This window comes from Petaurus breviceps, unplaced genomic scaffold (assembly GCF_028583685.1).
Source record: "Petaurus breviceps papuanus isolate PSGF00001 unplaced genomic scaffold, PetGlider_PUasm1.0 186, whole genome shotgun sequence".
NCBI classification, from domain to species: domain Eukaryota; kingdom Metazoa; phylum Chordata; class Mammalia; order Diprotodontia; family Petauridae; genus Petaurus; species Petaurus breviceps.
In genome coordinates, this window is record NW_027185798.1 from 33,928,477 (window position 1) to 33,943,213 (window position 14,737).

General features: G+C 43.8%; 1 protein-coding gene across 2 annotated transcripts in view; it reads left to right on the forward strand.

The window, feature by feature from the left end:
* GJA5 (gap junction protein alpha 5) overlaps positions 1 to 14,737 on the forward strand; it is a 35,329-nt gene that overhangs the window by 16,649 nt on the left and 3,943 nt on the right. Inside the window, exons 2-3 of one of the 2 annotated variants that reach the window (XM_069090176.1) lie at positions 7,814 to 7,995; positions 13,664 to 14,737. The exon at positions 13,664 to 14,737 is cut by the window's right edge and continues 3,943 nt beyond it. In XM_069090176.1, the coding sequence (XP_068946277.1) occupies positions 13,699 to 14,737 (1,039 nt within the window). In that variant the 5' untranslated portion in view covers positions 7,814 to 7,995; positions 13,664 to 13,698. The remainder of the gene's footprint in view (positions 1 to 7,813; positions 7,996 to 13,663) is intronic. The other variant, XM_069090175.1, reaches the window with a different exon arrangement.

Here is a 14,737-nt window from a genome sequence, read left to right on the forward strand (position 1 = left end):
AAAAAATGTGTGGGTGTAGAAGAGTTGACAGACCATTTAAATTCCTTATCTTCTCACTCACTTTTCCTTTTTGGTGAACTCTCCACAATTTTCCACATTTGGAGTGCTAAGGAGAAGGACCCTTCACCAGCTAAGGAAAGGGAAAGTTAACTACTCTTAGAAAGGAAAAAGCAGAGCCTAATAACCTAGAGTCCCTCTACATTATGGAGACAGACTGGTTGCATTTCTCATTCACTAATCAGTCACCAAATTGTTGTCTTCCTTCCTTCCTTCCTTCCTTCCTTCCTTCCTTCCTTCCTTCCTTCCTTCCTTCCTTCCTTCCTTCCTTCCTTTTTATCTCCCTTCTTTTCTCCCTTCCTTCCTTCCTTCTTTATTTTAACTAGACTATGAGTTTCCTAAGGCTGGGAAAGAGTTTTATTCATCCTCATATCCTCCAAAGTGCTTTATACTTAGGAGGCACTCAAATAATAAACATTTGTTGAATGAATGAATCAACTGCGTTTCCAGTGCTATGTTTCATCCCTAGTACCATACTAAGGATAATACAGTGAAAATAACCCTGGATTTGGTGTCGAAAGAACTGATTTTAGTCGTAGTCCTAGCATTACAAGCAGTGAAAATTTAAAAAAAAAGTCATTTAACTTTTGTGAGTCTCAGCTTTTTTTAATCTGTAAAAGAGTGATAACATTGCTTCTCAACTTTATTGTGAGGATCATGTTGTTACCTATGTATATGGGTACTGTCAAAAAGTCAATTAATAAAGAATCCTCCACACCCTTCCTGAAAAGCAGCCTGGCATAACTGATAAAGGACCTAATGAGGTTTTAGAAAGAAGTTTTATTTTGGCCACATACTGATATTTATTTCCTTCCTTCCTTCTTTCCTTCCTTCCTTCTTTCTTTCCTTCCTTCTTTTCTTCCTTCCTTTCTTTCTCCTTCCCTTATTCCCTCCCTCCCTCCCTCTCTCTTTCTAACAATAAAAGTTCACTAAAATGTCAATTATACAAGAAGTCAAATTCTCCCCAGAACCCAGTAAATTCCTGACTTTTAAAACCCTCAGAGCTTTCTCATGTGAACATTTCCTGATTTTATGTCTATTATGTAGATGTTGTTTTTTTTTTAACCAAAGTATGGATCTTTTTACCTTCTTTCCTTTAAAATTTTACTTTATTTTTTCTTTATTTGATTTGGTCAATTTCTAGCTTGTCAAGAACTTTGTGATCCATTGTGTAAACAATCCTGTCCAGCTTTGTGCCATTGTTTAATTTAAAAAACCTGCCATCTATGCTTTAACTCATATATTTTATAAAAGTGTCAAACCAAACAGGCACAGGGCTGTGCTAGAGCCAGCTTGAGCTGGCTCTCTAGACACATTGCTCAATTTATTTACACCTTGGAAATTGGCAAATCCTGCAAATCAGAGCTTTGTTGTTTTGTTTATTGTCTAGTTTTAAGAAAGCAGTGAGGAAAACATTAGTAATGCTGATTAAACTTGGAAATCAATTGTACATTTTCTTTTTTTTTTTTTAAGGAGAGCTGGTTGTTAAACATTTACCAGCAAGCCCTTGGAACAGAGCTAAGGACAGGTCCCTTAGGCAGAGCAGTAGAGGTTTTCCTTCAGATTGATATGAAAACACTTATTAAATCTCTACTATGTCCAAAGCACTGTATGGTACAGTGAAAAGAGAATTTATTTAGAGAATCTGAGTTCAAATCCCAGTTCTGTTATTTACTATCCCTCTAAGGCAAGGTTGTGAGCATCAGTTTCCTGATAATTGGTGGCGCCATGGGTAACTGGTCCTGGAATCTGGAAATTCTTTCAGTCATGACCCCATGTGGTGTTTTCTTGGCAAAGATACTGGAGTGGTTTGCCATTTCTTTCTCCAGCTCATTTTATAGAGGAGGAACTGAGGCAAACAGTTAAGTGACTTGCCCAGATTCACACAGCTAGTAAATGTCTGAGATTGGATTTGAACTCAAAAAGATGAGTCTTCTTTACTTCAGGCCCAGAGCTCTAGGCACAGCTCCATTTAGCTGTCCCCAAGCCAGAATGACCTGAGCTCAAATCTGGCTTCAGATACTTTACTACATGTATGACTCTGGGCAAGTGATTTACCTCTGTCTACCTCAGTTTCCTCAACTGTAAAATAGGGATGATAATAATAGTACCTACCTCTAGGATTGTTGTAAAGATCAAATGAAATAATATTTATAAAGCACATAGCATAGTACTTAGCACACAGTAGGTCCTTAATAAATGCATGTTTCCTTCCTTCCTTCTTTTGCTGTAAAATGAATGTTTTGGACTAGATGATGGGAGAAAAATATTTCAAGTGACCAAGAACTATAAGTGACCCTTTTGTTACACAAGTGTCCTATACTTGTCCCTTACTATGATTTACTGTAGGTATGAGTTCATTCTCACCAGGGACCTTATATGTGAAAGGGGAAAGTACATCCCCATTTTTGAGAGAACTGTTTTCGTAACAATTGTCCATGCTATACTCGCTTAGTCAATACCCTTTCTAAAAGTTAATTAAGTCTGATAATCAATGGGAAGCACACCAGTGGGGGCTTGTGATTTTCAGTACTAGAAATCCCATCAACCTTTAGGGAGAATCAGTAGGTGTCTTTGGGGAAGGGGCCTTGGAGAGGGTGCTACAAGAGGTAGTAAAAATATTGTGGACAAAGAAACTGAAGCTCGGAGAGAGGTTAGGTCAGGATTAGGGGGTACATATATGGAAGTGCTTTTACTTGAACTCTGGTCTTTGGATTCCAAGTTCAATGTTCATTCCACTATCCTTGAGGTTAATAACTGAAAACAGTATACTGAGTGACCACCCCATAGGGGAAGTAGCATTTTGAAAGAAATCATTTTGTTCTGGATCTGTGGCTTAGTCAACAGAAAGCTCACTTTAGAGTGGATAAAACTTGGGTTCGAGTCTAGTCTCTGACACATATTAACTGTGACCCTGGTCCTTGACAACTAAGTTCCCAGTGAGAACTTTCTTTTATCAATGAAATTGAAGGTCCAGGCAAAAGAATACATAGAATGATCCACTATTAACCCTGGAAAGGACCTATGGGGATTCTGGTCTTACCCCTTCTTACTTGAGAGTTGAGAAACCAGTGGCCCAGGGGTGTCAAGTGACTTGTGCAACACCACACAGCTAGTTAGGGACCCAACTGAGACAAAACAGGTGGTCTCCTGACTCTCAGTCCAGTGAGCTTTCTATTAAACCACTCAAGGGTATTGAAGTAAACCCAAGTAATAAAGCTCTAATAATAAAATTTCAATTTCAAGTAATGAATGCATAGAAGCCTTCCTGTACTCTTCTAATAATGATAATAAAATTAATAACAGGCTAAATTTATCTACCGTAGTATACTATAGTAACAAAACACTTTGCATACATAGTAAGATAATAGACCTACAAGGACCCTAAGAGTTCATCTAATACAACCCCCTTATTTTACAAAAAAGAACACAGACAGGTGAAGATTCTTGCCCAATGTCACATGGGCAATGAATAGCAAAGCCAGTATTCAAAGCCAGGTTTTCCTCAAACCTAGCATTCTTTCACTCTATGCCTTATTTAATTTGATCTTCACAACAATGGTGGGTGGAAGAGAGGGAGAGGAGGCTTGAAGAGATTATTATTGCCCATTTTATGGATAATCTTGGCTCAGAAAGCTAAAGCTACTTTTAAAAAGTCACACACTTAGCAAGTGAATTTGAACTCAAACCCAGGTCCATTGCTCTTAAATTTCACCATGTAGGCATTGTCCAGTTGTGTCTGAATCTTCATGACCCATCTGGGTTTTTCACAGCAAAGATACTGGAGTGGTTTGCCATGTCCTTTTCCAGCTCATTTTACAGATGAGAAAACTGAGGCAAAGAATTAAGTGACTTGCCCAGGGTCACACAGCTGTTAAGGGTCTGAGGCCAGATTTCAGCTCAGGAAGATGTGTTCCTGACTCCAGGTCTGTCACTCTATACATTGCACCACCTAGTTGCCCTGCAGTGGGCTTCACTTACTCTGCTGACCCTTGAGTCAGGTCTAGAGGATGCCATGGAGAGGATAAGTCATTTACCCAGAGGCATAGAGGAAGTATGTGTCAGGGACAGGACTTGAACCCAGGCCTCTGACATGTGTTCATCCACTTCTTTGATGACTATTTATGGGGATGTCTGCTTATCACCCACTCCATCTTTCCCAGAAGAGCATCATTTGGGCTGATCCCTTCCGGGTTTTTTCAGGTGCAGGGTGAAAGCTGTCAACAGCAGACTCCCTCCAAGCATAGCTTTCTCATCTCCTGTGATTCTCCTAAATGTTGCTTCCCATCCTCCCCAGGAAGCTCTGTCTTTTAGCTGACGAACTTGCCAGGAGATTTTTTTCTCTGGGAATTCTTCCAGGCCCTGCCACTTCCAGGCCACAAGGCCTGCAGACACAGCCTTTGTTCCTCTAGCTGCAGGAGAGCCAGCCCCATCAAGATTAACAGCCCCTTGGCTTTTGCTGGGCTCCTGGAGCTGGTCTTCCTCATCCCCACTTTCTCAGAGGGGACTGGGAAGCCAGCAACCTGCTGACACAGTAGGGCTTCTAGCTAGAGGGGAGCATTTTCTTTTAGTTCATCTTGGGGGCTCTTATCTCTACTCTTTGCAGCAGGCTAAGCCCTCCAACATCTGGTGGGGAGAAATTTCATGACCCTTCCCTCCCAACCATAGCCCTCAAGTACAGCTAAAAATGTGTCAGAGCACCAAGTGGAACTGCTATTAACCCTGGCCCCAGGTAGCTCAAGGTAGGCCTGGATTAGGAACTGCAAAGGAAATTCAGATTAGGGGGCCCAGTGATACTGAAATATTCCAAGGAATCCTCCCTTCCTCACTATTTTAGGAAAGGCCCCAACCTCTTCTTTCTTCATTTTTTCCCTGGGACTTTCCTCTCCTCATTGATGATTCCCTCCCCAAGGACCACTATTTTAGGAAAGGGCCCAGCTATGCTTCACCCCACTCAAGCCTGGATTTTCTGCAGATTTCTTTGTGATTTCCCCATTATCCTTTCTCTTCCCTAAATCCCCTCCTAGCTCCCCTTTATACACTATTTCTTCCATTAGAATGTAAGTTCCTTGAGAGGTCAGGGACTGACTTGCTGGCTTGGATTTGTACCCCACAGCTATGAGTGACAAGGAGGCCCAGGCAGTCATTGGTGTGAATAGCCTCACAATGCCCACGGACAGTGCTATGGGTGAGATACCTTTCCCAGTTGTCTCTCCACCCTATCACAGTGCCTGAAATTCTGCCACTAAGGCTGTATAACTCCAGGATATAGTAGAAAAATCAGGAGTCTTTCAGTCATGCCCAAGTTTTCTTGGCAAAGGTACAGGAGTGGTTTGCTATTTCCTTCTCCAGTTCATTTTACAGTTGAGGAAACTAAGGCAAAAAAGGGTTAAGTGACTTGCCCAAGGTCACACAGTTAGGAAGTGTATGAGGTTGGATTTGAATTCAGGAAGATGAGTCTTCCTGACTCCAGGTCCTCTATTCACTGTGCCACCTACTTACTTGGGCTCTGGACTCAAATCTCAATCCTACCACAGAGTTATGTAATCTACCACCTAGTCATAATCTCTTAGTCTTAGTTTCCTCACACATACAATGGAGATTACAATACTTGGATTATTTTACGAGATTGTTTTGGGGAAAGCACTCTGTAAATCATAAAAGGCTCCTTCTCCAGGGCTGTGAGGGATGGTGTGGAGGTAGAATTCACAAGACTTTTGAAAACTTGGGTTTGAATCTCATCTCAGATCCTTTCCCAGCTGCATGACCTTGGGTGAATCACTTAACATTTCTGGATCTCAGGATTCTCATATGTCAAAAGAGATAGTGGGATTCTGTGACCTCTAAAGGCCCTCCTGGTTCCAAATTTGTGCTCCTTGGTCCAGAGAGAGGGAAAATCCAGTGACCATCCCAAGGTTGAGAATGTGGATGAATTGGATGGTGGTATCCTCAAGAGAAATAGGAAAGCTTAGATGAAAAATGGTTTCAGAGGCATGTAGAAGAAGCACCATTTTGGACTTGGTAAGTTTGAGATGCCTATGGCATATCCAGGCAGAGATGCCTACCAGGTGGGAAAGTGCTGATGACTGGAGGTGAAATGAGGAAAATAATATTTGCACCGCTAATCTTCCTCATCTGTTCTCAGGAAATCATTTTAAAAAGTGCTGAGCTATTAGCATTATTGTTATTATTCAAGAATTCTCTATTAAAATGCAAATAACCCCAGGGGACATCATATTTTAAGCCATTATCCGCTGCGGGGTTGGGGACATTCATTAGTTGACCACTGACTGTCTGAGAGCAAAAAAGTCCACAGGAGCGTCTGGGGTGAGCTCAACGTGGAAGAATTGGAGCAGTTCTCGAGGTACCTGGCTGGCGCTCATCGCTCAGCAGGGGAGCCCAGCCCGCCAGGCAGGATCCCGCTAATGACAGCCGGCTGACGTCTGGCTACCGCTTGACGTTTCCCATGAGCCCTTTGAATGTTCAGCGGCAGCCCAGTGAGGGCTGTATGAAGACCAAAGGTCTTATTATCCCTACTGCACAATTTAGGAATCCCAGATTGAGAGGGGTTAAGTGGTTTGCCCATTGTCACACAGCGAGGGAGTATGAGACAGAATTGGAGCCTGGTTCTATCCTGGCTCACAATATCCTTTTAAATACCCCACATTTATGTCTTAGGTCTTGGCCCAAGACCCCCAGGTAAGAAGCCAAGGTTGTCATTATTGTTGTTTTAATAAAGAGGGACTTGGGTGTCACAGTGGATCTGCAGACAGAAAGACCTGATTTCAAATCCTTCCTCAGACACTTACTAGCTGTGTGACCCTGGGCAAGTCACTTAACCCCTGCTTGCCTCTGTTTTCTCATCTATAAAATGGGGACAATAGTAGTACCTTCTTCCCAGGGCTGTTGTGAGGATCAGATGAGGTAATACTTAGCACAGTAGCTGGTTTACAGTAAGTGCCATATAAATGTACTATTATTGTCATTATTATTCCCTAGATGTCACAATAGTATAGAGCAGTGGACCTGAGTCAAAAAGATCTGAATTCAAATCCAGCTTCAAACACTTAGCAGCTGTGTGATTGAGCAGGTCATTTAACCTCTCTCTGCCTCAGTTTCCTTATCTATAAATTGGGGATAATAATAGCACCTATCTCCCAGGGTTGTTGTAAAGTGCTCTGCAAATGGGTGACAGCAAGCATCATCCTTCTGTGAAGCCTCCCAGGACTGGAACCTCATTTGTCAGTCTCTCTTCCCTCCATCTCCACCCCATTAGGGATAGATTTTTTTTTTAATGCAGTCATTGTTGGGATGTATGCACTAGAAACTCAAGGAATCGGGAAAGGTTTCATTTGAGTTTGAAGGATATTCAGGGTTCTAAATGGCAGAGGTAAGGAGAGAATACATTGGAGGGAAAGAGCCCGTGGAAAGTCACAAGCCCAGAAGAAGAACTGAACCAGTTGTGTTGGACCATAGTGTTTGTAAAAGGGAATAATGTGTAACAAGTAAAGAAAGGTAGGTAGGTTGGCGTGAGATCATGAATGACTTTAGGTACCAAATAGATATTTAATATAAGAGGTAATAGGGAGCCAGAGAAGTTTATTGAGTAGGGGAGCGACATGATCAGACTTCAGGAAAATCATTTTGGCAGCTGGAGAGGGTAGAGATGTGAAGCAGAAAGACCAGTTCAGTCTCTAGGACTCCAAGTTATTATGATATGATTAAGCCCTATGATTTTATTTTTCAAATGCTGGAGTTCTTCACACTCCACTTCCTGCCACAGTCATCTCCCTGCTGTTGATGAACAATAGACCGTCACGATTGATGAAAAATTGATGAAGTGGAGCTACCAGCCCATCCAGTAGCTGGTGCTGAGACCAGTGGCAGAATCTGATGGCCACTTTACCTGGATGTGATGGGGAAAAGGCTGCTTCCGAGGTAGAGACGATAATGATATTTATAGACAATTATAACAGGTTGAAAAAAAGCAGTAGGCATAGACTGCTGCTTTGAGCAGAATGATTCTTATACCTGCAAAAAGCTTCTTTCAGCTCAAATGCTTTAAAAATAATGGACTGCCTCCCATTGAACAGAAAGCAGTTAAGTCAATCAGCTTTGGAAGCGATTTTTTCTGAACTCTCTGTGGACCGCTGGGGTCTGATGGGAAGCCACCCTCTCTTTGTCCCCAGTAGAGTATAATGGCTTTGAAATTCCCCCTAATGACAGCTTTGCTCAGCAAGCAGAAGAAAGGATGTAGGATAGAGGGTAGAGGGGAAAGAAAATGGGATTGAGAGTCAAAATTAGGGATAGAATCCTGGCTCTGCTTTTTCCTTCTGTTTTTCTGACACTGGATAAGCCATTTCATATTTCTAGGCCTCAGTTTACTCATGAGGAGTAAAAAGGGAGAGGTCAAGAACAGAAGACCCAGAAGGTTCCTTCTGGCTCTCAATCCATGAGCATCTGACAAAGTGGTGTCTGGAGTGATTCCTTTGCAGTTTTGAATCTAGTGCATCCTACGTTTTCCCCCTGAGTTCTCCTACTAACTGAATGTATGAGTCATGAGAAATCAATTCATTTTTCTGGTCATCAGTCTACCTACCTGGCAAATGGAGCCAGTCTCACTTTGCTTTTCTTTAAACAATAAGCTCCTAGAAGGGCATGAATTCTATTCTGTAGTACACCTATAGGGCAGAGTGTGCAGGAAGTAGACTGTGGTATCCAGAAGATCTGAGTTCAAGTCCTCTCCCTGACCAATCTGTCCTCGTAAACATTAACAAGTTACTTAGTCCCCTAGGCAATTCTCTAAGACTAATTTATAAGGAGCTATTGTTTTGCATTAGAGGGAAAAATTTCCGCAGCAAGAATTCCCTACATAACTAAAGATCCAAGTTACTTTCTGCTTCCTTATCAGGCCTCTAGGTGGCGCAGTGGATAGAGTGCTGGGCCTAGAGTCAGGAATATCTGAGTTCAAATCCAATCCTGTAACATCTGTTGCTTCAGTTTTCTCAATTGTAAAATAATGATAATATCTAATACTTATATGGTGCCTGCTAAGTGTTTTACAAATACTATCTCATTTTATCCTCACAACAATCCCAGGAAGTAAGTGCTATTTATTAGACCCATTTTACAGATAAGAAAACAGGCAGAGGGTAATTGACTTGCCCAGGGTCACACAGTTAGAAGTGCCTCCAGCTCGATTTGAAATCACCTCTTCCTGACTCTAGGTTCAGAGCTGACTCCAGGCCCAGTGGGTAGCACTGTACTACCTAGGACCTACTTTCTAAGGTTGCTGTATAGATCAAGCAAGATATTTGTCAAATACTTAGCACAATGACTGATATATAATAGGTACTTAATAATTGCTTTTTGCCTTCCTTTCTTCCAAAAACCAAATAAACAAAAAACAATCGTGGAGCTAGATGGTTTGAGGAATCCTGTTAGGAACTCTTCTAAAGCAGACTCTGCCTGGAAAGGGGTGCAGGTTGGGATGGGTAGGAGGGAGGCAGCCATGAATTAGTGGCATGAACACTGCATAAGGATTCAAATGGTGTGGGGGGAGGGGGGACACCGAACAAATTGTGCCACAAACTAGTTGTGGAAGTCCTGGACAAATCCGTGGTTCTGCGGCCTTCGTGGATTTGTGAGTTGGCATAACCTCTACTCTGACTCAGAGTTGTAAGGATCCCCTGGGACCAGAGGAATGAAAACATCTGCAATGATAAAAGTGGTTTCAGATTTGTGCAGCAGAATTTTACTAAGCAAAGCACCCCTTTCTTTATCTTTTATACATGGGCCTTCATGGGCAGATATTTGGTTAACTTAAAGTGAGGAGCTCCTATGTTAATAATGTGCTGCCTCAAAGGAATTCCGAAAGAATTTCAAAGCACTTTGAGAATTAGAAGTGCATGTAAGTATTGGAGGGATGACCCAATATTATTGGCTCTATCTTTACCTGGGGAAACTGAAGAAGACTCTGTGGAGGGAGGCATTCCCAAGGCATGAACATGTTAATAGCAGAGCCAAGAAATGAATCCAGGCTTCCTGATGCTAGTTTTCTATCTCTTCAGACTATGCACAGACATTATGCTCCTGGACCTGCAATGTCCAGTGATGTCTCCAGTTTAAGGGGGAAGGGGAGCGATAGATTGTCTGCAACAACAAGGGTGGGGTGGTGAAACCACTTTATGTGGTCATTTAAATAATGGGGAAGTCAAGGTCAGCACTTGTAAAGACAAGTAAGTGTTAAACCACGAGTCCCTCATTATGCTGTCTTGCCTTCATGATGTTGGAATAGATGTGAGATGACTTGGAAAATAGGAGGAGGAATTAACTCAACTTGCTTAGTATGTGAGAGAGAGAGAGAACAATCAGTCAATAACCGCTTACAAAGTTGTACTATGTGCCAGGAGCATAGAGAGTCAGATCTGGAGTTAGGAAGACTCATTTTCCTGAGTTTAAATCTGGCTTCAGATGCTTATTAGCTATGTGACCCTAGACAAGTCACTTAACCCAGTTTGCCTCAGTTTCCTCACCTGTAAAATGAGATGGAGAAGGAAATGGCAAACGACTCCAGTATTTTTTTGCCAAGAAAACCCCAAAGGGGGTCACAGAGAGTCGGAAACAACTGAACAGCAGCTATGTGCCAGGCACTGGGTTAAGTGCTGGGGATACAGAGAAAAAGTAACAGTGCCAAAGGAGCTCAGATCTAATGGGGGAGACAGCGGGCAAGCAGCTGTAGACAAAGAAAGAAAAATGTAGGAAAAATTGGAAATAATCATTCTCTACTCTTGGATGTGACCTGGTGGAAGTATCACTGGGCTGGTAGGGCTAGAGGACCTGGAGAGCTAGATTCCAATCCCAGATCAGCCATTGATTTGTTGTGTAAGATCGTACTGATAAGTCCAGATAAATGAAACCCAGGAACTGGGGAAGATGGACCCTTTTGATCAGCATAGAAGCTCTCCCATGTGGGCAGTGAGTGGCCAAGTGTAGAGACTTCAAAGCCAGAACCTAGAGGAAAGCTGTTGGAATTTATAGCTCTGGGTAATAATTGCTGGCACATAAATATACATACATATTGCATGTGTATGTGTATGTATGCATTTATATCTGCACACACATATACATACATGTGTGTATGTGTACATATGTACACACACATGCATCAATGCCACAAATCCATTGGTGCTGATGCCGGGTGAAACCAGCCACTCTGGTTCTGGAGAAGTTGGGCCATCGGAGCATTATTGGGGTGCACTCAACAGGTGTGGGTTCAGACAATTTTGAAAAAGCAGCTTAGCATCTGTGCCCTCAGCGGATGGAAGCTTAGTTTTTCAGCTCTTATCTTTGTGTGAGGATGCCTTGGGCAAGACACTGTACTCAGAGCATCTGTTTCCCCATTTGTCAAAATGAGCAGATAGGGCTTGCGGATCCCTGAGGGGTGCAACAGCACAAATTCAAATCCAGAGGAAGAGGCAGCTTTCAGGCACTCCCCCACATCCTTCCCAGTCAATCCTGGCTTGCTGTGAGTAAACCTTCAGGAAGAGCCAACAGGCAGAGACCTACAGCTCTCTCAACTGACTTGGCAGCCCTGGAATGTGTTCATTGCCTCATTCAGACTGAGCTTTGTGTTGGGAAGTGTGCCATATACCTTCCACCTAACCTGCCAGGTCGTATGTGGGTGAGTTTTGTGTAATTCAGTGCCTAGCACAGTGTTCTGTATACAGCAAGCACTTAACATTTGTAGAAACAAATTCTACAGAGTTCTGAAATTCCCCATACAGATTCTATGGTATGTGACAGAATCTGATCATCTCAACCAGCTCTGCTCTGGGCTGGTATGTGTTGCATGTGGATGTGCTGGAGGGTGAGGGAATGGAGGAGTGAGTGGGGAGAGCAGCTAGGTTCCAAACCACAACCCTATCCCTATCCATACACACAGGTCCAATGTGTAACTAGGTTTCCATTTTCAGGGCTTGCTTTACTACTCACTAAATCAATCACTCTTCTGTCAGTTCCAAACATAGAAACCACCTGCACTCACAGCACAGGACCTGACATGTAGCAAATGCTTAATAAGTGTTTGTTGACTGACTGACTAACCCCACTCAGACCTCATTCCCCATACCCTCTACTCTTCCACGTTAGTCTATTTTCCAACATAAAACCGGGGTGCACTTTTGATGGGAAAACCACATTTTTAAAATTTCCTCAGTGACCACTCCCAGGCTACTCTCTCAACCACCAAATCAACCAGCACCATTCCTGAGGCCATGTTCCAACATTCCCTTATACCTCCATGGAGAGGACAGCTGCCTATCCCTGCAACACCTGGGGCACATCTGTCATTGTTCCTTCCCTTCTCTTACACACAGCATCCAAAACTCTTGATGCTTTGGGGGCAATGAAGTGATGTAGTTGGTAAAGTTTTGGATATGGGGAGCCAAAAAGACCTTAGTTCAAATCCTGCCTCAGATACTTTCTAGCTGTGTGACCATGGGCAAGTTACTTCAATACCGAGAGTCTCAGTTTCCCCATTTACAAAATAGGAATAATAATAGCACTTATTTACCTCACAGGATTGTTGTGAGGGGCCAAAACATATATCTCTCACTTGATATATATCTATATGAACATACACATATGTATTATATATGCTTACATGTACATATGTGTGTATATATATGCATATATATAAAGAGATATCTCTTTTGACCCTTCACAACAACCCTATGGGGTAAATTCATACACACAATAAATATATGCACACACATACACATGTATGCATGAATACATGTATGTACATATATCACTTGAAAACCTTAAAGCGTTATATAAATATTACTGCTCATCTTCCTAGAATCTGGATCCATCATCCACCCAAACTGTCCAATCATCTGAGGTATTCCCTGCCAGCAAGACCTGTCTGGTTGCCCCACCTCTTGTTGCCTTTATAATTTTCTTTCAAGGATCCATGATTTCACTGGTGAGAGTACACCCTCCAAAGTGATGCAAATTTTGGTGGGTCTATACCTTCATAAATGGTTTGGAGAGCTCTTGCAGACTCAAAAATGTCAACAACTCATATCTAAACTTCTAGAAACAAGTCTTGGGGCAGCTAGGTGGGTAGTGAATGGAGCACCGGCCCTAGAGTCAAGAGGACCTGAGTTCAAATCTGGCCTCAGACACTTCACACGTACTAGCTGTGTGACCTTGGGCAAGTCACTTAACTCCAATTGCTCTGCCTTCCCTCCTCCAAAAAGGAAAAGAAAAAAAAAGAAGTCTCTGTGAACTCAGCTAACTGAACTGGTCCTCAAATGATAAATAGGACATCTATCACTAGGCCCACACTTGAAGCCTTTCCAATTTGAAGTCTTTTCAGCTTGCCCACCATTAGCTGTAACCTTTGGAAATTCACCATCACCTTCATTCTACAACGAGGCATGGGAATGGGACTCAGGTGATTTTAATTATTGAAATATAAGCAATTTTAATGATAAGTAAGTCATGATTTTGAGTTTGAGTGGCAATGACTCATCCAGGCACGCTATGAACGTACCCAGGCTCTCAGCAGATCTCTCCTCTCTCTCTCTCTTGTCTGCAGAGGCGGCGGCGCTCTTCCTTGCAGCCTGAGGAGAGATGGGGGACTGGAGCTTCCTCGGGGAGTTCCTGGAAGAGGTGCACAAACATTCCACAGTGATTGGCAAGGTCTGGCTCACTGTCCTCTTCATCTTCCGCATGCTGGTGCTGGGCACGGCGGCCGAGTCCTCCTGGGGGGACGAGAAAGCCGACTTTCAGTGTGACACACTGCAGCCTGGCTGCGAAAATGTCTGCTACGACCAGGCCTTCCCCATCTCCCACATCCGCTACTGGGTGCTACAGATCATCTTCGTGTCCACGCCATCGCTGGTGTACATGGGCCACGCCATGCACACCGTGCGCATGGAGGAGAAGCGCAAGCTGAGGGAGGCGGAGAGGGCCAAGGGGTCCAAGGGCACAGACACCTATGAGTACCAGGCAGAGAAGGCTGAGCTGGCCTGCAAGGAAGAGCTGCGTGGCAGGATCATCCTTCAGGGCTCGCTGCTCAACACCTACGTCTGCAGTATTCTCATCCGCACCGCCATGGAGGTGGCGTTCATCGTGGGCCAGTATCTCCTCTACGGAATCTTCCTGGAAACCCTGCACATCTGCCGCCGCAAACCCTGCCCTCACCCTGTCAACTGCTATGTGTCTCGGCCCACCGAGAAGAATGTCTTCATCATATTCATGCTGGCCGTGGGCGGTCTGTCCCTCTGCCTTAGTCTGGCTGAACTCTACCACCTGGGCTGGAAGAAAGCCAAGCGCCACTTCACCCAGGCTTGCCCTGGCGCGCTGGAGGCCAGCCCGCCTCCTCCGCGGCCCGGGGCGGTCCCGCATTGCACGCCACCCCCAGACTTCAGTGAGTGCGTAGAGGGCAGCTCCAACGGCAAATTCTACGGCAGCCATTTCAGCAATAACGTCGCCTCCCGGCAGAATACGGACAACTTGGCCACAGAACGGGTCCAGGGCCGCGGGGAGGCGGCGGGGACCGCTTTCCTGCACATGCAGTACGCCCAGGAGCCCGACGTGGCGAACGGGGTTTCCAGCGCCCACAGCCTCCCCCATAGTTACCACAATGATAAGCGCCGCCTGAGCAAGG